The 24,422-nt window shown below is 49.4% G+C and overlaps 2 protein-coding genes across 2 annotated transcripts; one reads left to right on the top strand and one right to left on the bottom strand.

Annotated features, from left to right (window-relative positions):
- Positions 1–3,155: 3,155 nt before the first annotated feature.
- Positions 3,156–5,033, bottom strand: LOC112876879 (serine/threonine-protein kinase WAG1-like). The gene has a single exon (XM_025941058.1). It carries the CDS (start codon positions 4,983–4,985, stop codon positions 3,414–3,416), a length of 1,572 nt encoding a protein of 523 aa, XP_025796843.1. The 5' UTR covers positions 4,986–5,033; the 3' UTR covers positions 3,156–3,413.
- Positions 5,034–13,296: 8,263 nt separating this feature from the next.
- On the top strand, positions 13,297–17,963 carry LOC112877724 (phosphomevalonate kinase, peroxisomal). The gene is made up of 10 exons (XM_025942079.1): positions 13,297–13,493; positions 13,601–13,751; positions 13,874–13,971; positions 14,089–14,201; positions 14,315–14,367; positions 15,104–15,499; positions 15,602–15,703; positions 16,594–16,821; positions 17,142–17,264; positions 17,447–17,963. The coding sequence occupies exons 1-10, from the start codon at positions 13,486–13,488 to the stop codon at positions 17,711–17,713; spliced, it is 1,539 nt and encodes a 512-aa protein (XP_025797864.1). The 5' UTR covers positions 13,297–13,485; the 3' UTR covers positions 17,714–17,963.
- The last annotated feature ends 6,459 nt before the right edge of the window (positions 17,964–24,422 follow it).

The following is a 24,422-nucleotide window of genomic DNA, read 5'->3' on the forward strand; positions in this document are numbered from 1 at the left end:
CGTCCCGGTGTTGCTACGCGCAAAGACACGGCCCGATATGTTTATAGCAGGTTGGCGCAGTCCCATGAGAAATGATTAGATGAATGTCAAATTAGGGGCATCTCGCCTCGGATCGCCGTGCCTCCCCGGCCTCCCTCATGGGCGGCGGCATTTGCTTGCAGGTAGCTAGCAGCACATCCCAGAGAGGGTGCGAGAACAGCGAGCTGTGGTCATCCGCGTATCATGATGCTCTCTTCTGAATTATTAGTGGATCGTGGTGCTCCCTCGTGCTTAACGGTACAGAATTCGTTAGCCAGTTGCTTAATTAAGTTTTCTCTTCTCTGGTCAGCTGCTGTGAACGGCCGGCTCTCTAATTCTTTGTGATCAGGTCTGCACAAACAGCATTTTTCTATGTCACAGTGGAGTATAATACAGCTAGAAGCATATGAGCTCATGTGGCAAACAATGCCAGAGAACCCAAAGAGACCCATTTAATTTTCTCCGTATATATATATAGACACACACACATGTCAAGTCCTTTCAGCTATTAATGCCACTCCCCCAACAAGTTGCTGGCGTCCTCTTAATGGTTTCTGTGTCATCTGGCTTGTTGACAGTTGTAAAATCGCTTTTTGTGACGGCTGAGAAGTTTAGGTTATCTGTCAATGCGCCGTGACGCTGTGCCGAATTGAAGCATCAGGATCGAGATGACGGTATAAAGCCCTGCATTGGGCCAAAAAGGCGAAGGGAATGTGCTGCTGGCAAAGACGACATTCGGGGTTCAGAAAGAAAGAAAGGGCCCTGGGAACGAAGACGAAGCAAGCCGCGGCTACAACTACAAGAGGGCAAAAGGGGGGACGCCCATTTCCGCCGTCTCTGCTGTTAAACGGAGTGCACGTCACGCGCGGTGCCCTTTTGCTTCTACCGGAATAAAGCGCGGTGGTGTGCCCGGCGCTCCCCACCCTTTCATCTTTGTTCGTCCGGCAGCCCGGCGCCGGCGTGCCGCTGGGATCTGCTAGCTTGGCCGGCCCCCGGATCGCCGGCACCGTCACGTTCAGGCGCCTCCTCGCCGCGGCCAATGCATTCGCTCACGGATCACGCGCGCGCCTGCAGTTTGCAGAAGGCTCCCTCGCCCGATGCAGGCAGAGACGATTCAGACGAAGCATCTCCTAACTGGCCAGCGAGAGGAACGAGCAAGAGCATCGATCGAGATTGAGATTCCACGCTAATCAATTCTGCGAGAGGAAAGAATATATATAATTGACCTTTGCTTCTTCTTCTTTTTTTTATTTGCTCGATCGCTGCTCGATAGTTTTCAGGCAACGAGGAGCGCCGGCGATATGCTATGAATTAGGATGAGCGCGCGCCGTGATGGTGGCTTGCATTGAGAAATAAAACTGGGGGAGGGAGGGAGGGGGGAAGCATGTGACGCGTCGCCGGCCGTGTCTCGTGCCGATGGATCCACTGTCCGGAGCTGCTGGCCGTTGAACCTGCCCCCCGCTCGATTATTGCGTGCGTCGTGGGGTCCGGCGGGCGGGCACGGCTCGTGACTGCAGCTGCAGCCATGGGGGAGTTGAGCTCGTGTTCATTCATCCGGCTCCATGGATGTGCAACCGTGCATGCACCGGGATTTCGACAGGCTTAATCTGGGTCTGCAGGCTGCAGTACGCGTACTTTATGAGATCGATGAGTATAAATATTCGTGCTGGGCTCGTGACGAGCAGCTAAAACAGATAAGTTTTTCAAGTAGAACGTACGTCCAGATTCCAACTTGTTTACGCTCCCGCGGCAAACCGATGTTCGTTGAACCTGTTCAACCGTCGTCTGACACCTGGTAATAGTGAACTGTGAGAGACCCAAACAGTGCCTCGAATACTCCTACACGATAGCTGATGCCGCCATGCATCATTTCGCAACGATTGTTGAGTTTGGCAGCACGCTCTCCAGACTCCAGCCCCAGATCCCCTCGTCGCATCGCATCATACCATCGCCAAACACCATGATGTGTGCGTAACTGAAGAAGAAGCTGGTGTGCACACACCCGCTCACTGACTCGCATGCAGGCATGAATTTGAGGCCGCGCGTGGTCGTCAGCTCAGGCGACTGGAAAAGGGGAGCAAGGCAAAGACAAAGGTAGACGATACTAGATAGATACAGGACGGGGCGCTGCCGTTGCGTGCATTCCGTCGCATGGAAGGGGGCGAAAGTGCTGCTCGCGCAAAGGCGGTGGCACCAGAATTCCCCTATCTTTCCGACCCTTTTCTTTTCTCTCCTCCCTCCTATCTGCTGCACGCTTCGGTTCGGTTGGCGTCCCCTCTCATTCCGCGCCCGGCAGAGGCCACTTTCCGGCTCCGCAAGTTCATTCGCATCGCAACCCGCGCGTCTCGCCAGCTTCCGCGTCGATCGATTCGCGGGCGACGTCCGGCGCCAAACCAGACACGGCCCGGGCGCCGGTGATTCGGCCGGCGACGTGTGCGCCTCCACCGCGGGACGCGTGCGCGCTACAGCACCCGCAGCTCCGTGCTCCTTGGCCCTTGCTACAGCTACTGAGCTACAGCAATCGCTGGAGCAGATCGCGTCGCGGCGCCAGAACCCGATCGAAAAAGGATGTGGGCGTGAGCTGCAGAGAAATGGCGCCGCCGTGGCTTCGCTCCGGATCGGACATGTTCGGGTGTTATGGATGCACATCGCGTAGCAGGAGTAGACATGCTGCCAATCGCTCGGATCGGAATTGAAGTGTGTGCTTTGAATTGAATCTCTAGCTTTCTTCTGGTGCTAGTAGGCCCTCGCTTCTCGTTCCATACCCATGCCATCCGTCCAGGCGCGGGCGCGAACTGACGACGGCCACGAGTAGAGAATGGATGATAAGCTATCTAGCTCTGAACCTTAAATTACTGCGCAAATTTGAATCAAAAGATTTTACAGTGACATTACTACGGGCATCGGTTAAAAAACACTTGCATAATTTCTCAGCATTACACAGGGTTCGGGAATTCAGGACATAAGATGCCTGCCTGCAGGGGGGACTTGATGTAGCAAGTTCAGTAACTTTCAGATACAAATTACTACTCAGAGAAGAACTTGTACCTTGATGAGTCAGTCAGTCAAATCGTCGGAACTGAATCTCACTTTAGTATCCAGTTCCCCACGCAGGTACGAATATGGTACCAAAAAAAAAAAGGAAGCTAAAACTTTTCTTACTACTAATCAAAGGGATGAAGTTTCTCCATATCTGAACATGGACCAAACCTTGCCAGCTGATCATCAGCTCAGTGGCATGCATCGCCTCGCTCTTTGTACAACTCGACCAATGCCATGACCACACCACTCTATACATGGACTAGAGTAACAGAGTAATAACCTAAACGAACGACGCTAAACCGAACCCAGGACCCCAAAACCACAGCAAAATTAAGGGGGAGAAAGGAGGCACATCAGACTGTCATTTTTACTCTGTTCACCGTCGTCGTCTTGGTCTTGCTGGGTCGGCTCTCCTGGCTCCAGCTCATGAGCTTGCGGAAGACCCCCTGCCTCTCCTCGCAATTCGACCGCCTCCCGTTGAAGCTGCTGCTCTTCCGCTTCTTGCTGCTGCAGTTGCTGCCCATGCTGCTCCAGCTCCCGAGCTTCGCCGCCTTCCTGTCGGCGGGAGCGGCGGCCTCCTTGTCCGGCACCACGGGGGGCGCCACGCACCGTATCAGCGCCCAGTCCACGCCCGCGAAGAACGGGTGGCGCTTGATCTCGGCGGCGCCGCGGGCGGCGCCCATGCGGCGGCGCGGGTCCCGCTCGAGGAGCCGCCCCACGAGGTCCCGCAGCTGGGCCGCGTCGGCCTCGCCGTCGAGCTGCGGGTAGGTAACATGCTTGGATAGGATGTTCTTGAGGGTGACCTCCTTGGTGTGGCCCTTGAAGGGCGTGCGGCCGTAGACGAGCTCGTAGAGGAACACGCCGAAGGCCCACCAGTCGACGCCGTTGCCGTGGCCGCTCCCGCTCACGAGCTCCGGCGCGAGGTACTCGTGCGTGCCCACGCAGTCCTTGGAGCTCGCCGACGTCGGCTCGGCCACGAACTCGAACCGCTCCTTCGCCTCGATCTCCAACTCGTCGTCGACGCCGCCGCCGCCATTGGCGCCAGAGAAGCACGATGGCAGCAGGATGCTCTTCCTGCCCCGGCTCTGCTTCCGCACCTGGCGCCGGCGGACGGCGGGCTCGACGGACGCCGGGAGCGCGAGGTCGAAGTCGGAGAGCACGACGTGGCCGTCGCCCCGGAGGAGGACGTTCTCTGGCTTGAGGTCGCGGTAGACGAAGCCGAGGGCGTGGAGGTACTCGAGCGCGAGCAGCACCTCCGCGGCGTAGAACCTCGCCGCGGCGACGGGCAGGCGTCCACCGGGGCGGCGCCGGAGCACCGCGTGGAGGTCACCCCCGGAGCAGTAGTCCATGAGGAAGCACGCGTATCTCCCGGCATCGAGGCGCGCGTAGAGCGTGGGCACGAAGGGGTGGTCGAGCGATGAGAGGACGCGCGACTCGGCGAGGACGTGGGAGACCCTTGACGGGTCGTCGTCGCGAAGGTCGACAACCTTGAGCGCGAAGAGCGGGGACGCCGGCGGGGAGCTCTTGAGGCGGCAGAGGAAGACGCGCGCGAGGTGGCCGTGGCCGAGCTCGCGGATGAGGTGGAGGTGCGCGAGGCGGAGCACGCCGTCGGGCGTGGCGGCGCGCGCGGCGGCGAGGTGCGCCCAGTGCGGGGACGCGGCGGAGGAGTGCGGGCGCGGGGAGAGCGAGGTGGAGGAGGAGAAGGAGGGCAGCGACAGCGAGCTCCGCGCGCTGAAGGTGGTGGCGGTGGTGAAGGAGGAGGTGGAGGCGGAGGCGGTGGAGGTGAAGGAGAGGTCGAGCGCGGCGGCGTCCGTGGCCGCGAGCGCCGGCGGGAAGTGCGGGGAGAGGGCGGCGTCGGAGAAGAGCGGGGAGAAGGGCGCGGGGTCGTGGGCCGCGTCCATTGGCGGCGGCGCTTCCATGTGCATGGCGAGTGAGGCGGCCGGGGTGGAGAGGAGGGGATGGGTGCGGGTCGAGTCTGTGTGAGCGCGCGGGGTGGGGCGCTTATAAAGGCCGGCGTCGGTGAGCACTGGGCAGCGTGGCCGCGTGGGCCTTGCCGCCGACTCCGAGGGTCGTCGTCGATCGGGTCCCGAACGGTCTCGGTGTCCGGGTGTTTTACTGCTCTGCCGGGGAGGGAACGGACGCGGGATGCTCGGTCAAAAACTTTTGGACGGACGAGATTGCCATGGTGTTCTTTTTTTTCGAATAAATAACTGCATCTGCATGGGTAAAAGTAAGATCTTTGGTTCAGAGTACTCCTTTTTTTGGGAGATGCTTGTTCTTGTTCAGGTTGTGATTTTCAAACTAATACTCTAGTCTAGTCTAAAAGTTTGATGATACTATCCAGGTACCCGAGTTACCGGGGTTGGCAAAGCACTTCTCTTTTTCTCTGTTGCCGATGAGCCGATCGAACCAGGTTCCCCGAAGAGATCGGCCGGCACGTCGGACATTTTGACCGTTGATGAACCACACAGGGTTTCCAGATCACCTGCAACCCTCAGTCCTCAGATTCGACCACAGTTCTGCCACGAGCAAATCACAGGAGCTCTTCTCTTCCCCGGTCGTTACCTAGGGAAAAAAAGGAGCTCTTCTCCAGTGTTCCAAGATCACGTCACCTCACCTGGACCGTCCGAAGGCCGCTGATGACAAGTCGTGCGACGCAGAGTTGAGCACTGCCTAGCTACCTCGCTTGCTAGCTCCTCCAAAGCTGTGAAGAACTGAAGATAAGATCCTGAAGTGCTGACAGTTTGTCCCCGCGCGCGGCGCGGCCGATCCGCGCGCATCAACTGTTCGTTGTTAGCTGCTGATTGCTGAAGTGAACAAGCGAACATGGTGCCGGGACGCCGATCGGTGATCTGACCCGCGCAGCTAGCTATCTTTTCCTACGAGGGCTGGAATGAATGAGGCTTCGGATCGGATGGGGTGACAGATCGAGATCGGCCGCGCGCGCGCATGATTGATTTGACATGCTTGAGTATTCAGTCGATCAGTTCATGTTTTGCACGGGGCGGCCGGGGCCCGTGAGAGCGAGAGCGGCATCGGCGTCGACATGATCGGCCACCTAGACCGGCCTAGCTGTGTAGGTCGATCCGCCTTTCGAGGCTTGGGGGTGTGGGGTTGACGTCCGCGGAGGGTTGATGCTTCCCAGCACCGCCGCCCGCCGGGGCCGGCGGAGTGTGAGATCCTATCCGATACATGCAGCGCGGATCTTTAATACTCCATGCGCCATTTCAGGTCTAATCCCTATCAGTAGCCTTTGGAATACCAAACCTGCATATTGCACTCCTTTTATCTGTGTTGTGTGCTCTCCCATTTTCTTAATGAAATACATGCATGGCTAGGTATGTTTTCTAAAACAGTAAATACTAAGTCTGTATTTTTCTGCTAGAACGCGACCGGTTTCGGTATATTCAGAGTCGAGTTGGAACACATGAATTTTCACGAGAAAAGATGCAGTTTTACATGCCCCACTACTAAATTAATCTGGGTTAGGAACCGACTCCCAGGCCAGTGGTGGCAGCATTAACTCCACCAGATTTGCAATTGCAAAACACACTAGAGCTTGTTAAATAAGCAAAATGATTGCTACTACATGCTCCAAAATACGGCCTACGCATTTGTCAATGGAGCTGCTCTCAAATAGGCGTGGTCTATAAGCATCATCTTCAGCGAGCTCCCACATGTGTATCTCATGACGTAAGACGTATATGAACCTAACGAATTGGAGGATCTTTTGAAACCTCCACGTGAAACCACCTAGGATTCTAGATGAACACTAAAAAAATAAAGAAATTCTAGAAATTTTCACAAAAATTAAAAACATCCGGCCATCAATCTGACAACTCTAATTATAATAGTCATCGGATCTGTTATCTTTCCTAATAAATTACCCGCATCTATTATTCTGAAAATAGACTAAAATAACCTCCTAAACATGTATCTAAATTACCCACCTCTGCCGTTATAAAAAATATAGATTAACCCCCTAATCTTCATGTAAATTACTCACCTATACCATTATAAAAATAATATAAATAAATCCCTAAATTTTCATATAACTAATCCAATTATATTATTATTAGAAGTTAAAATAACCTCCAAATCTGAATCTAAATTATATAATTATAACAAAATACTAAAGTGCACCAATATAAAATTTTAAATTACTATTTCTATCATTATTATATGTTATTTATGTTATTGTTGAGATAAAATACTACCCACGATATGTGTGTCACCATATATTCATATATGATGGAAGATATACGAGGTTCAATTAAATATATATCAAACATCCATGGAGACGTGTAATGCAAAATGAAATCCAGTGTAACTAGCTAGATAATGATGAATATGTATTTTTAGAGTGTGTGTTAGAATATTTAATAGATGAAGGAGGGTATGAGATAGATAATTATAATTATTAGAGATAATTATAATTATTAGCTATAATATTTATTTTTATATCAATTTTAATTAACCCGTGCTGGAGCGCGGTTGATAGACTAGTGACAATTAAGTATTCTTCTCAGCACGCAGTAAACCGGCAGGCAAGGTAGGTTTGTCTGCAACGGTAATGCCGGCGGACGTGTGCCACACTCTGCGCGAATAGATGATGCACCTGACACGTATCGCTCCTAACCTTTTCCCGATCGACCCTGAGGTCAACTTCCAGTACGTGCCAAAGACATACGACGCATAATTAAGGCAGATGCATCGAGTTAGGTTAGGCGGCATGTACACGGCTCGTTAGCTCGGTCGTTCACTGTGACCGGCTTAATTAGGTGTCGAGAAGAATAGTTAGGAACGAACAATCCGTATTTTTATTCAGAGAAGAGAAGTGGCTAAATGCGCCCAATGCCAGGCTTGAGGAATATGAGTAGGTAAAAAAAAGCCCCTATTCCCGGTCGTAATTCTAGTGCTGAATGATGCCCCGCCCGGCTCGTCTACCAAACGCGGCACCTTTCGATTGGGTGATGGATGAACTTGTTCGCTTGTCCTCTGCGATCCCTCTCACTAACCTATAGCTAAGCTGTTACATCTGCCTAGCTTTAAGCTAAGCCACGACGACTAAACAAGTCAATCGAACGCAAATTGTGCCACACCAGAACTCATCCCAACCTACCAATCCAATTAAGTCCCTCATAATCTAGTGGTAGTGAGTATACGGGTGACTGGCCAGTGCATACCCCTTACATGTATAGGGACCTAACGTTTACACGGTTAAGGTTACGTTTGACACGTGAAAAAATGAGAGGGAACTAAACAGTCTAGTTCCCGTCACAACTAAGAACAATATGAATCCTCCCCAAGTTGCAAATGAACAGGCCTCTAGTTCGGCCGTCCACGCTCGGGCGTGCATGCGTTGATGCCCTCTCTGACTCTGGCAGTGGCATCTCCGCCGGCGCCGCCCACCCTTCGAGATTCTGCGATCCCCGCCGGCTCGCATGTTGAGCGCGGGCATCCGGTCTCGTGCGCGCGCGCAGCTCGTTCCCGATCGCTCCCCGCTAGCTGGTGGCTGGGTTTCCGCGGCAAGATTCCTGATCGATCTTTATTCCGCTCCCGATCCGCATGCGAGCCGGTGAAAGAAAACTCGCGCGAGTACAGGTCCGGCGCCGGCGGGGCGGCCGCCACATGCTGGGATTTCCTTCGCATCGCCGCGCCCCCAAATGATTGGCGAGGGCGCGCTCCATCGCTTTGCCCGGCCGTTCGACGCCGAATCCGGCAGAAGCTTTGCGGCTGGCTCGAGCTCGACCCACCTGCGCGCGTTTTAATTTGTAATTGTTTGATTTGTTGTGGCGCTAGTGGTCAGGCTAATATAATGCCGGCGCTAGAGGCTGCAGGTGTGTGCTAGTTGTCCGCGTCTGACTAACCGCTTCGCTGAGGAACACCAGAATCGAACGAGAGACGCCGGGTTTCGGACGAGCGAGATCTGAAATGGATTGCACTGAAACGATTCTTTTTGTTCTGTAATGGAGGTGGTGCAGCTCGCACCTGCTGCAGATGGCAGTAATAAGCACAAGCGACACGCTCAGACTGATCTTCTCTTCTAATTAAGTGAGATCGCCGGAGATGACAGTTGGGATCGTACCTGGGAAGGTATAAAACTAGTGGCCGCGCCCAGCCGGTCGCAGTCGCAGCCCCACATGCATGTACCGGCCGGTTGCAAGTTGCAACCGACCAGACAGTTTTTCACCGCCAAATTACCCGCAGCGCGATCTTCGATCTAGGCCACGGCACCGCCGCGCAACAGCTACCCCGGGCAATTGACTACGCATGTTTGTGTTCCTGGATGCTGACTGCGATCTGCTTCTTCTCCGTCTCTGTGCTGACTCACCTAGCAGCAGTAACCTGCATCCAGTTTTCTGCTGAACAGTGTGGGGTTACCGATACACCAGCTTAGCATGGACTTGGGAGGCCGTATAGAAACCATTTCCGCCGTACAATCGTGACGTGTACGCCCGTGCGTGCTACCGGTAAAACCGAAACGATGGATAAAGAAGTGGTCTTTACATGTGGATGATGCAAGAGAGGCGGCTCGATCAAGCGTGTAGGTTACTGCAGCAATTTTGATTTTTACCCAGCATCAGAGAGTACTGGTAAACTGGTCGCTGGTTCCTAGCAGGTTAGTTGGAGAGAAGAACGAGGTCACACACTCACACACATGTGAGGATGCATGGATGACTTTGCTTGCTTGTGTCGATCGGCGCATCCACGCGTGCAGGATGTTGGGGTTGGCGAATCCGTGTGTTGGGCGTCGCGGATCCCTGTGCGGAGCTTGGAGTTGCGCGCAGCCACTCGGGCTGCTTGATCCTTCCGTCTCCACGCACAAGTCAGCGCAGCTGCCCGAGCAAGCAACCAGCTGGTAGGCTAATACTCCGTAGTGGCCAGCTTGCTCTAGGCAACACACTAGTGCTAGCTACCGCGCGCGCGCGATCTGGTCGATCTCCTAAACATACGAGCCAGCAGCCACTACGTGCTACTGCTGCGCAGCAATGGCATCGAGTCAAATGTACACACGCTGTAGCCTGCCTTTTAGCTTGTCGGTGAAGTGTAACGCGTGTGCTGTTCACCGCTCCCGTCGCGTCTGCGAGACTGCAACTCATCTTCAAGCAAGAGGTGGTTGATAGATCTATAGGAGGATGGGCAATCTCTCTCTCTCTCTCTCTCTCTCTGTGCACAGTGAAAACGTGTGGTACTAGTCCTGAGTCCAACTAGTGTCTGTAGATGCACGCAAGCCGGCGAACACTGCAGCCAACTATCATGCTCCACAGCTCAAGTATACTGAAGCTGAACGCTGCAGCCAGAGCCAGTGTAGCATCATCTAGCTAGCTAGGATGCTTCCTTTCCTTGCGTGTCTCCCACACAAGTGCATGCACTGGCACTGCACGTACGTGGCGTTATTAGCTCCGAACGCGACGAACGCGTACGCCGCCCCCGGCAACGCGCGGCGCGGCGTACGACTACCGGGCGGCGTCGTGTAGCGCACGTACGCTAAGCCAGTAGTCGCCCAGTCCAGTCATTACGAGTGCGTGCAGTGTACTGTGCACATGCATGCTGTAGCTAGCGAGCCGAGCTGGGCGGAGATGTACGTGCACGTTGCCCGGCCGCGTCGACACCGGGCCTCGCGGCCATGCACGCCTGTCCCGCCGCGCGGCGCCGGCCGGCGACCGCGGCGCGACTCTGCAGGGCGCTGCCGCGTGCGCCTGCCTGCTCCGCCCGCGCCGCGCGGCCTGTAGCTGCGTACATACACGGTTACGCTACGACAGCACGGACACGTGACCGGCCGGCCGGACGGCCAGCAACAGGAACGTTGCTTCGCTCGGGCAAGTTTTTGAATCTGAAAAGGAGGAAAAGAAATCGAAGCCTGAACAAAGCAGCACGGCGCTACTGAACCTGAGAGCTCGGCACGCCACCGGTCTCCAATTCAATCCTCAGCTGGTTACTCGAAGGCTGATGCTTTGCGTGATCCGGTCGATTTGGGTGACAAAGCCGGCATTCACGGGCTCAAAGCAGCTGCCGGTCGATCAACGTGCCTACTGCCTAGGATTTGCCAGTAACCTAGGACAGTAAAAAGAAGATAGTATCATTGCTCATCATGTCAGTCACACACTCGCAGATCCTAGGTCCCATCATGGCTTCAAGTGACTTTCCTCAAGGAGAAAAACGACACTGGACTCGAGTGGCGACGTGCAGGCAAGGCAAGGCACGCACACTCGAACAAACAGAGAGCTGGGAGCTGGCCCTTGTTTATTTACAGTTGTGCAGCGCACATTGTTTCCCCACTTTACAAGAACAACAAGGAGCGCTCCTTTTCATCTGCTTCATCTAGCAGCAACAAAAGCGAGCATCTTAAAAAAAGGGTTAGTTCAAGGGGATCCTTTAACGCTTTCGCAAACTTTGATGAGGCGACGAAAGCTTCCGGGCGTCCATCATTCGTCGTCGTCCTCACTCTCCTCTCGCGAGGCCGCGCCAACTGTTCGATCGTCTCCTTCTCGGCCCAACGAACCAATCATTGTCGAGCTAGGTTCATGAACCTAGCTCCGGGCGCCATGGCCCGGTCTTGGGGTCTTTCTTTCTTTCCTACGCCCATAACTGTAATATATATGCATTCTGTACTTGGATCTTTCCATTCTATAAACAACTATATATAATACAGTAATACTACTACATATATATAACCTGCAAGGCTGTTCAGAAAACAAAAACACTTGATTCTGATTGGCAATGAGAAGAGTTCCTGCCATTCAACTTCTAGTAACTGAACACAGTACAGATCCAAAGCAACTTGTAAAATGTTCTTTCAGTTGAGGCGGTGAGCGCTGAGGTCTTTCACCTACTACTGTTGTATAAAGGTCTTTTAGTAACTCTGGATTGGCGGTTAACCCAGCGGTTTAATCGCACTGTACATATATATCATCAGAAAGTTCAGAAATTCAACTGTTGACCCCCGAATTAAGAAAGCACTGGTGACTGAATATAATTTGTTAGAGCGATAATTCAATAGGGAACAAAGCCACATTGTCTCACATGCCATCCCTCTCCTATTTTACTCCACCAGCCCCCACAAGGCCAACCAAAAAAAAAAAAAGACAACGTCCCCAATCATCATATCATATGAGGCTCCCTCTGAGGATCAGGTGATCGGTGGTTCAAACAATGCTCAAGGAGAGGCCGGAAGCAGGCCACTTGTACATACACATATATTTTCTTCTTCAGAGAGGCAGCTGATCGACCCATCGGGTAGAGCAGATGCCTTGCTCTCCTGCTGGAGGTTGCAGCTCATAATGCAGCTCAGCTCAGTCGATGGATGGATCCATGGATCGATCGCCGGGTCCCCTTCAGGCTCGAGAGGCCATGGACCACAACGTGTCCCTGTCGGAAGAGCCAGAGCCGCGAGGGAGCTCGCGCTCTCGCCTGCCCGCGACGCCCCCATTGACCGGGCTTTGTTTAGTGGGGATCAGTGGGCAGGGAGGGGGCTTGATTTGCAGCTAACGATCGATCTGACCGCGCATCAGATGGTGGCATGGCGATGGCCAATTGGATGGTGGCATGCGGCGGGAGGGGCCTCCGCTGCTGGTGGTTCGCGTGCAGGGAGATTGAGAGATTCCTCCAACTAATTGCATCATAACCGGACGCGCCTACTCCGGGCAGTTCTTCTGGATCTGTCTCTATTAGGGCTTGTCAGTGTTAGGCAGCCTATCTGCCTTCCACAAGAGGGTCACAGGTCTTGCAGATGAGGACTCCCGGTCAAAGAGTAGATCAAAATCGAGTCAACAGTTCACAATGCCAGGATTGCAGAAACGCTCGCATTTTTTTTCCTTCTACAGTTTGCATGCTAAACAGAAGAAGGGTCGATATATTTTCTGCAACATCTATGCTTGATTACCTGCAAATCCCCTTGTATTTTTCCACCGTTCAACCCCACAAACTTCTCGAAGCAAGCAGAAGCGATAGGCAGATCAAAGCTTGTTTCGAGAATCGTTTCAAAAAGGCTTGTTTTGCGAAAAAAAAGGAAAAGGAAAAGGGCACATCACGCAGCAGAGAGCCCGGCCGCGTCGTCCAGCCCAAGCCAGCTCGCACGGCCCACTCATCTACCAAAACTGACGGGCTGGCTTAGTCGGTCTTAGCCCACTTTGCTGGCGGATCACGCAAGATTCAGCGAGAGAGGCCTGGTTCTGTTGAACAGCCATCTGGGCTGGCAGCCTCTGGGCTGTCACCCTCGGCAGCTCGCCGCGGTGTCCCCACGGGCCACGTCGCCAAGTTCTCCTCGGTTCCTCCGCATCCGCCGCACGCTTCCCCCCGCGCCTCCCCAGCAGCCGTCGCCGCGACCGCGAGAGCGTACCACCGCGCTGTGCTCAGTCCGTCCTCTTCTCTCTGCACTCCCCGCGAAGCTCCAGCAGTGGCGATCAGCTGAATCCGAAGACCATGGAAGTGTGAGTGCTCGCTAGCACCGACATCTTACCATCCCTCTACTCCGCTAGATTCCGCGTCTATCTCTGGGCTCCGATCTGACCGAGCTGCGCGTGCCGCGTCGGCGCAGGGTGGCGTCGGCGCCCGGGAAGGTGCTCATCGCTGGGGGCTACCTCGTGCTGGAGCGCCCGAACGCCGGCCTCGTCCTCAGCACCACCGCCCGATTCTACGCCGTCGTCCGCCCCCTCCGCGACAGCCTCCCCGCTGACTCCTGGGCCTGGGTGAGTCCTCTTCAACTGCGCCCCTCCCCTTCACCGCACTCCCCTTCTGCCATTCCGCTGGTTTCAGCAGCCACAGTGTGTTGGCCTTGCTCCTCACTCTTTTTGTCCTGTACTGATGCCAGGCATGGACGGATGTCAAAGTGGCTTCCCCTCAGCTCTCCCGGGAGGCCACATACAAGCTGTCCCTGAAGAAATCGACGCTGCAATTGACGTCTGCAAGGCGAGTTCCTCATCATTGTTAACGATTCTCGTGGCAAAGTGCTCGTGTTTTGTTGAATTATTGCTGAGACTCAAGTTTGGTGGTAGTATCACTGACAGTTTTAGTGTTGCATTTCAGGGAATCTGCAAACCCTTTTGTGGAGCAGGCCATACAGTTCTCCGTAGCAGCCGCTAAAGCGACCATTACTGACAAGGAGAGGAAGGATGCGCTAGATAAGCTGCTGTTGCAAGGTTGTGAAGCTTCTCTTAGTACCTCTAAAGCAATACACTGGTTACATTATTTGATGTATACTAGAGCATATTTTCATTTCATTTTCGTAAAATGTTTCAATTTGTTCATGCAGGTGTGAGCATTACGATTCTGGGTTGCAATGACTTCTATTCTTATAGAAAGCAGGTAAAGGTTCTTATTTGTATAAGCTTACCTTTTGCAGAACTCTACTATACCCAAAAACCCAATGCAATTGGTAAAGAAAAGAGGTAGTCGATGTTAACATAACCCTTGTAGCTCCTTTTAGCTTTCTTACTTGAACAGTCAGTTAAAAAATGATCTATCTAATCTTAAACATACATTTTATGATCTCTACATGTTCAACCAAAATAATAGCATGGTTGCCAGAGTATAACTTTTTTGTACCGAGCTTTGGTTCTGTATTTTCTCCATGATGATCATACCTTTGTGATAAAAAGTATTACTTATGACCAAAATCGGCATAGGGAGCTTCCTACTGTAGAGGAGGAAATCAGATGCAGAACTCAAAGTATTACTTTTATATGTAATGTTTGCTTTCCTTTTCTTATAAAGTTTGTGTAGATTCTTCTTCTTTATGCTTTATGCATTATGAAACTAAAGATTCAATGAAATTTGAAGGAATGGCCTGCTGTAAAATGTCGAATTGATGAACTGGACTGCTGGGTGTAATTTGTAAAACATTCAGAAGTTACTCTCCTTGCATTATTTAATAAACTGCAACATCTGAGTTTACTTTCTCTTTTACATATTATAAATATCTCCTACAGACCATATCAAATTTCCTTGTTTGACATAGTTTATGTTTGCAACTAGAGCTCACCCAGAAAACACTATATCATTTGGAAATAATTAGCTTGTTGCTTTCCTTTGTTTCTTCCAGATTGAAGCACGTGGTCTGCCTCTTACTCCGGAGGTATTGCTTTCATTGCCTCCATTCTCTTCAATTACATTTAACTCAGAAGTTGCTAATGGAACAATGACTGGAGAAAAATGTAAACCTGAAGTAGCCAAAACTGGACTTGGGTCATCGGCTGCCATGACCACATCAGTTGTTGCAGCTCTTCTTCACTATCTTGGTGCTATTGACCTTTCATGTCCTGGACAATCTTCCAGTGATGGTTCAACTGGACGAGATCTTAACCTGGTTCATGCTATTGCCCAAAGTGCACATTGTATAGCACAAGGGAAAATTGGAAGTGGTTTTGATGTTAGTGCTGCTGTCTATGGGAGTCAGCGCTACATAAGGTTCTCTCCAGAAATACTCTCCTCAGCTCAGGTAAGAAACTTCAGTGCTAGATAATGTGTAGCTCACCGACTTTGTCAGTAGAATCTCACTACATTTGATGAACTGGTAATTTATGTACTGCAATATTTACAGGCTACAGGTGGGACTTGCTTGCCGGATGTAGTATCAGATATTGTTACACGAAGGTGGGATCATGAGAATACACAATTTTCATTGCCTCCTCTGATGACCCTTGTAAGTTTCCATGCCTCATGGTCAATGGTCGGGTTTTATGAAATGGTAGTCAAATTTTTACTAGTTATCACCAGCCACCAGAACTACTGGTCTGCTACCAGTGATATGCGATTTACAGTTTGTTTACTGAATACATGCAATGCTACGATGCCTCTAGGCTATAGCCATTAGGCCATGCCTTATGCTGATAGTGGCAGCATATGGGAGAAGACTTCTGTTATAACCTCATGTCACATCTATCACACATGCACGTCATGCTAATGTTGATGCCATGCAGATTTGAAAATTGATAAGTTGTAGAATGGTTGGTCTGTTTGTTTGTATTCTCACCATCAGTAGATATGCCTCCTGCTTCACCCAGTGGCGGAGCCAGGATTGAGGGCTAGGGGGTGCTCTCCTTTCCTTCTTCCTCCTCCCTCCTCTCCTTCCTTCTTCCTCCTCCTCAAAATTTGTTTGGGGGGGGGGGGGGCGCGTGCTTCCATGGGAGCCAGGGTGGTAGGGGGGGCTCGAGGCCCCCCCTGGATCCGCCCCTGGCTTCACCTTAGTCTGTCACAGTTTTGCCTTCCCTTTAAAAATTTCCTTGAAAAGTTCTATCTCTGTTTCTTCACATTATTTCCATTATAAGACTTCTGTGGCATGCATTGCAAAACAGCACGGGGTTTAAAGAAAATGTTGCCTTGCCGTTGCACAGTTGATTTCTTAGTCAACATTCTGAAGCATGCCATTCAAAAAAATGTCTTTCTATTCAAAAGACACAGTAAGAACCAGGGGGGAACCTCTATTAATGAACCAACAGTATTTGCTGCTATTTTATTTGGTGCTGTTTTTGTTTGTTGATTCATAAGGATGTCTTCTAGTATTCTAATATAGTGTTGGGATTTTTTTGCTAGCTCCTTGGGGAACCTGGAACTGGAGGAACATCTACTCCATCAATGGTTGGATCTGTGAAACGGTGGCAGAAGTCTGACCCTGAGAAATCCAAAGATACCTGGAGTAAGCTGGGAATTGCCAATTCAGCGCTGGAGAACCAACTGAGAATCTTAAAAAAACTTTCTGAACAGCACCAGGAGGCATATGAATCCGTAGTGCGGTCCTGTAGTCGTCTCGCATATGGGAAGGTAACTACAATTTTTTGTTATATACTTATATCTATATTTATTTGGTTACATTATCAAATTTCTGAAAACAACTTACATTTGTTTGGAGTAATACATCGATAAACAGGGAGATGGCAGTGTTAGGATAAACACTCGCAAAAAAAGGATAAACCTTAATACTTTTGCCTTTTTGTTTCTCCAGAGCTTTGACACCCATTTTTAATCACCACCTATCACTTTATTCTGAAATCTGTGAGAAAAAGAAAGCAAAAAAGTAAAAAAAATAATTTATTTTCTGCTACCGTTTTTTTAAACTATAGTCTTCTCTTTGTTCTTACCAGTGGACAGAGGTGGCTACTAACCAACATCAAGAAGTAATCGTTAGATCACTGCTGGGTGCAAGGGATGCTTTCCTTGAGATCAGGCTTCATATGCGTGAGATGGGCATAGCAGCCGGTGTTCAAGTAAGACCGCCTCTATGAAACTGCAAATGTTGTAGTATAGCATGTTCTAAGAAGTATCTTCGGTGTGATGTTTAGCATGATCACCGCAACATGAATCACTACTGGTTTGTCAATATTAGTGTAGATAATAGTGTCAATATTCTTATTTAATCTTGTGTGCCCTTTTCGCCCTAATTTTGTAGATTGAGCCAGAGTCACAAACAAAACTACTAGATGCCACTATGAATATGGAGGGTGTTCTACTAGCTGGAGTCCCCGGAGCTGGTGGCTTTGATGCAGTTTTTTCAGTGACTTTGGGTGATGCAAGTAATGCTGTAGCAAGTGCCTGGAGCTCAGTTGGCGTTCTGCCACTTCTTGTTCGAGGAGACCATCGGGGTGTTTCCCTGGAAGATGCTGACCCAAGAACAAGGGAGGTGTCAGCAGCTGTATCATCCATTCAAATTAATTGATACTACTGTTAATAAATTCCGTTTAAGTAAGGTGTAACATTAATATCTCTTCATTGAGAAGTACCCAATTATGCCAAATAAGTGCTGCACTTGCAGCAAGATAGCGCATTGTTCAAAGGGACTGTCCGTGAGTGTAGAAAATAAGAAATTTTAGAGATTTCCATGGATTTGGTAGTGCCTGTAGCTATGGAATGTACGAGACGAAATGTCAAGCTATTTGAATAAATTCATACCAAAGACCGTACTGTAACTCCTCGTCCATGGTTTACATGAGACTTCAGCATGTTTACGGCTGACAATGTTGTAGAATAAGAAGTTTTGTCCCATCCCCTGGAAGTACATTTAGATTATTGTACATGATAATGTCGATCTAAGCTTCTATTTTTGAACCCTCCACATGAATCCGCATGGCTGGTCGTTTTGGTCCTTTGTAACTTGCAAGCCGTTTTGCATGTCAGGATGTTTGTTCTTATCCTAGCTGGGATAGGGCTCACTTTGGCCTTTCGTGAGGGAACGCGAAGATCACAATTGTGGGAGATCTAGGGCAGGATGCTTTATTTATTTCTGGTTTGAGCCTCGGAGGAGGTCAGCTTGTAGGCTATGAATTTGGCTTTGGCTTTTGGGAAATGCTGAAGGTCACGGCCGGAATGCCAGGTATTCGCCATTCACCAATCGATGGAACTTCAATTTGTTCATAAAATAAGCATGACTTTTGTTATTACTGGCCCTTGGGCCTTGTTTAGATCCCATCAAAATTCTAACTTTTTACACTCTCTCTCCATCACATCAATTTTGGGACACATGCATGGAGCAGTAAATGCGTAAAAAAAATAACTAATTGCACAGTTTAATTGTACATCACGAGACGAATCTTTTAAGCCTAGTTAGTCCATAATTAGATAAAATTTGTCAAATACAAACGAAAGCGCTACAGTACCAAAAATTATAAAGTTTTGGAATCTAAACAGGCCCTTGGTTGCATAAATCAGTGGTCCTAACGTTCTACACGGCACTACGTTGCAACACAACTAGGCCAAGTTACCACAAAATAAACTCCAAACCATATTCGTGCGCATCAAAAGGTAAATAGACATTAAGGTAATTCTTTTATACCTTTAGCAATAAAAGGAGTCGATGCTCTGTGAAATTACTCAGGTGATCTAATTTCTAAACGGGGCCTGTATAGAATAGGCCAAGGTGACGAGAGAAAAGAGAAGAATAAGAAAGGATGTTGAGGGGAAAAGAAGGGACCTGGAGGAGGAACGATGGTGGTGAAGAACACTTACTGGTGAGAGAAGGTTGGATCGGTGGCTACAGTGTCGACTTGCCCCATTGAGGCTGCCGGCCATTGCCTATCATTTGGGGCGCCACCTAGGTGGCTAGGTCGATCATATATGTAAACACCCATTCAAACCATTATATTACAACAAAAGTGGTGGAAGCGTCGAGCTCTCCTTTATGAATAAACATAGAGAGATCAGAGCTAGGGGTTACCCTGAGGAAAAGTTGAGCTCACTAAGTAGGCGTCTGGTTGGAGAGCATTGTGCCTACCTTCACCAAGTCCATTAAGATATCTGCATGTGGGTACAAGCATCGTACGCCAAGTACATTCTCGGGGCACTTTAGAATAGATGAACCCAAAGGGGAGGTCGTGGCGTCGTGCTCATCGTTCTCGTCCCATGTAACTAACTCTGTGCTGATCTGTATCCCAGGCATATATCCTGTACTGCAATGCAAATCTTTTGCTGGCTCCTCGCAGAAGGGCATCCCCGCATCTGCATGACAGATATGCTTACGTAGAAGAGGAATATATGGCGAGTATTTGGTCGTAGAAAACGTGAAAAGCTCTTGGGGGGAAAGAGGCGAATGTAGCCTTACGCCACCTTCGTAGTTGACTCATGGATCGAACAACATTATCCTATTGTTTCCGAGGTATTATTGTGTGCTGCAGAGTTGGAGGGAGGGAGCTGATCAGCACTAGTGGGAACAGCTCAGTTGGTCTCAACTTTTCTCACAGTCAAGTGCATGGCCTTATCCGAGGGATTAGCTGAAGGCCTCTTTGGGAGATCCAACACTACCACAGATTGGTTGAAAGGATTGTTTCTTATGCGATCCTTCAATTTGCGTAAATTCTTGCTTCCAAACCATCAGAATAATTTGGTTGTTTTTGATATGGTACCTCCTTAGGTTTAATTTTCGAGGCTAATCACACTACCATATGATTGGATCAGGTTGAATTGGTCTCCTCCTCGAAAGGCTACCCTCCAGGTGCTGATGAGTGCCTACAATCTTGTGGGAAGAAGAAGAAGGCATGCTTTTGGATGAAGTGTAAAGTTAGGTTTTCAGCAGATAGGTTGGGAAGTAGTGGGATTAAAGCTGCAGCCTTGTATTGTAGGCATATACAGCATGTCTCTAGGCGACAGCACAGCACAACATATATGTTGAGAGTTGAGACTTGCATTACGGAAGATTCCTTTTAAGGGAATCGGGTATGGAATAGAAACAGCACTATGCATTACACTCTTAGCTCCAGTAACCACGGTAGAGACAATATAATAATACTGTTGTGTGAGCAGTGATGCAAAATACTAATGCATGGGAACAAGCTAAAGGCTCCGATAATTTTAAGCTTCCCAGACACTTGAGTGTGCTCATCTATCTTGGCTTCTTATTTAGTGAACGATATATGATGCGATAGACAAAATCTTACAAGTTGAAGCATCTAATCTTCCGGCGTGCGCCCACACAATTAAAATTAGAGGGAAAAGTTCATCGTTGTGGAGCAATCACAAGATGGTATAATACAGAGGACTGTAAATTGCAGTGAAATTCTCCATCTAGGAGCTTCCAACGCATGCTTGCCACCTTTCTTTCAGTGCTATAATTTCTTTTACACAAGTAACCAGTAGCTGAGTAGATTCTTTCCTTGATTCTTCTGACCTCGATCTAGAGAAGATACGTCACGATTCAGTGAACGAGTATAGTACAAAGTGGAAAATTTTGTTTTTTTCCCAGCTAAAGAGCTAGGTCCTACTTCTTGCCTTTTCCCAATGAATTTTCCACCTTTTTTGAGTTTTGCCGCAACCTTCAGTAAGTTTGAAGAGGCAAAAATGAGCAAGCATGTTAATGGAACGACGCCAAATGAAAAAAAAAGGAAACATTCTAGTTGTGAAAGCAAGAGGGCGGACCACCTCACGGCAAAAGCAAAAAAATCCTGTAAAAATATATTTTCCGTGTGGGGACTGTTTTACTGAAATCATATTAGCATGCACTTGAAATACTGCAGCGGTTCACTCACCTAGTTGGCTATGCATGAGAAAGTCTCATTAGTCAAAGCCCATCAGTCACTACCTTGCTTCTGTAACCTCCCTAACAACAAAATAGCACTGCTTAGGTTATCTGCAATCAGCTAGCTTATATATTCAACTTTTGACCATCTATACATCCTTTCAACATTTCAATAAAACTTCAAAAAATGTTATAGCTAGATTTGTCATGACAACTAGTTTCACAGCATTGCAGAATTTCTATACCGTGTCGATAATTACTTGTCAAATTAGTGTGTTTGATTTTTTTTTTTGCGAATAAATTAGTGTGTCTGATATCTGTATCGGTGTTCAAAATATGACTTGACTGGACAGGGGAACAATATTGACTAGCCTTCGAAGCACTACTTGTGTCTGTGAATACACGTTGCAGGAGACTGACTATATATAGTCAAATTCCATGCCGCCAACACTGCAAACTGAGACTATTCTTTGATGCTAATATGCTATCTGGTGCGTGATTATCTCAGGTAAATTAAAGTTGTATCCATCACCGTGCCATGCAATTATGCAATAACAAACCCACCTGTGAAGTTGTTAGTGTGCGCATAGTATTGTTGGAGGAATCCAAGTCCCCTGCCTTTAGTGCACTTGCGGCTGTGTTACATATAAAAAAAAATGCAATTATTCGCTATCATTTGCCTTTTGTTCGTGATCCCCAAGCAGGCTCTGCCGAGAACCAAAAGCCGGGAAATGTTGGGCATAAAGTCAGATGCACAACTTGACCAAAACCCTGATGGCACCATTGTTATGGCATGCCAAATTTGTTAGATGATACTACATGATTGGCCTATCCTCTTTTCAATATAAGGCAAGCAATCCAGAATGCAAATCTAGCTTATTGGAACTTTTTTTTTAACTAGTGTATACAGGAGGAAAGGAAAAATTCTAGATTATCTGGTTCATTCGTTGCATCCAGCGGCAGCAAACTGTTCATGTGGTGCCGGCTGCCGACTACCTTCTGCCTCTGTTTGGCATCACGGAGACTTTCCAAAAGCATTTGTTTTCCCTTATTTGAGCTGTAGTTTTTTTTGGATAATTGATGGTATATTTTTGGATTCAGGCATCCTGCATCAGACCACAATTAGTATAGAAATTAGTTACTGCTACAAGGTTAGCCGCATCATGTTTCCAAGAAACACGTAACCAAAACATTAGAAGCTCTCACGTACAATTCGCAGCTTAAGTATTATTCCGTTTGCAGCTTGTTTTGTAATGTCGACTCCAAATGAACCAGTTTTGCCACAACTCAAGTGAATGCTGAATCAAAGCATGATAGACACTTCTTAGTGACCTATTTATTGTTTGATACCAGGATAGACGAAGATATGAGCTGAACTTTTGTTGTTGTTGTGAAGATGGTTACCGTCAGTACATACGGATAGAGCTACCTCCTACCAGTGTATCCAGTCCGAGGGGTGCGAGATTATTCGTGACCTCGCACTGTGCTTCTGGGCGACAGGGCGTAAGGCCCGGACATGACAACTGGGGGCACGGTCTCCGGACCTCCCCCCACGTACTAGCAGGTCCGGTGCCTCCACGTGCCCGCATGGACGAAGTGCTCAGGAACAGCTACCACGGGCCCGGACCACAGCGGGATGGTCTTGGGCCCCCTCGTGTGGAAGCCGGACCCCCAGGGGGCCTGAGCGCCTGGGCCAGCCAGGGGGTCCGGACCTCCCATCCCACCAGGAAGGGGATCCGGTGCCGCCATGTGCTCCTGAGGAAGCGGCCGCTAAACCAGCACCGCCACATGTCCACTGGATTCCAGCTTTCTACGAGAAGCCAGCCCAACTACCGCATTAAATGCGGGTGGTTGGGATGCGCGTACCCAAAACAGGGTATGGGCTGACCTTTGACATGTTGGGCAGGTATGGGTGACGGCACGGTAAGCCCGCCAGTTATTGAGGCGGCCCGCCAGTTACCGAGGCGGTTCGCAGGATATGGAGACGTATAATCACAGCGCCGCCCGCGTGGACGAAGAGTTATTATGACCTGCTGCAGGAAGGCCACAACATGCGTTGCTACAGTGCGCAAAGACTACATCACGGCAGGTCAGTGTAGCCCCTTCGCCTATCAGTCGGAGCTGACTCTATATCGACAGCACGACTCCCTCTACGCATGTCAGCGGCAGCAGACCCTATGCTGGCAAGACGACACAAGACCATATCCAGACGAAGGATATGCACGGAGGCTGACGAGGAAGATCTCCGGATCTGAGGTATTTAAGACTCCAATCTGTACGTTATTTAATATATCGCCGGATCCACCTGTCAGGGCCCCGCTCAATGTACGCGCTCCCCTTGAGTCTATAAAAGGGAGAGCGCGCACGTTAGAACACAGACTCAGAAGAGTTCACACTCACCGAAAGGTTCACACTCATACAGGGCTAGGAGTTTCTCCCCCAGCTTGCAAGCAATACATCACACAGTGGACGTAGGGTAATACGCTCAGGCGGCCCGAACCACTCTAAACCCGTGTGTACTACTCGTGTTCATACGCCTATAGATCGAGCATTCATTGACTACCCCCAAACTCATCATAAGCTAGGATTAGACGGGTGCACTCCGCCACCCCGCTGGAAAAATCCTCCGACAGTTACTTTGTACAATTCTACTGCCTTCCTATCAAAATATTTGGTGCAGTTTGATTTGATGTGATCTTCAAGAAAACACTTAGCTGCTAATTTCTAATGAAATTATGATACTATATATGTAATTACTTTAAGATGGTTTCGAAAAAGGTGTCAATTTCATGCAGCAAACCTAAGAGCTAATCGTTGGTTAAAGACTGTGAAGCTTGAATCTTGAAATACACGGGTGGATTAGTACAAGAAATGAAGGGAGTATGATCTGTATCCCCCTATCATGAAAAATTCCCTTCTCTAACATCTGCTCAAATATGAACTGAATTGACATTATCTTTTCAAACACTGAACTGAAAAAAAACAATGACATGAAGTTGCAGTAGTAGAAGCCAGCAACCTAAGCGCTAAGCTATTAGCCCGGCCGGTAAGGGCATCGATCCCTCTGATCTGGCACCCATTTAACAGAAAGCCAAGCTGCCGTTTAAATAATGCGACATCGTCTAAAGCCCCGATACTTTCTTACGTCTGTCGAATAAAACTCCCGCCAATCAGCTCGCTCATCGGCTACCTGCCATTGCGATCCCTCCCACCCCCTTGCATTGAGCTTTAGCAACTCGCCTCTTAGAATATTGTTAGCAGCATCACTACCATTATTATGCCGATCGATTTGCTGCAGCGTAGCATGTAGGAGGTTTTAATTTAGACCCATGTTGCGACGAAGCCTTTCTTATTTGTCCTTCTATAAATATCGTCAGGCCTCGAATGCTTGGTTCGAAGCAACACAGATCGACCCATCCAT

This window comes from Panicum hallii, chromosome 9 (genome assembly GCF_002211085.1).
Source record: "Panicum hallii strain FIL2 chromosome 9, PHallii_v3.1, whole genome shotgun sequence".
NCBI classification, from domain to species: domain Eukaryota; kingdom Viridiplantae; phylum Streptophyta; class Magnoliopsida; order Poales; family Poaceae; genus Panicum; species Panicum hallii.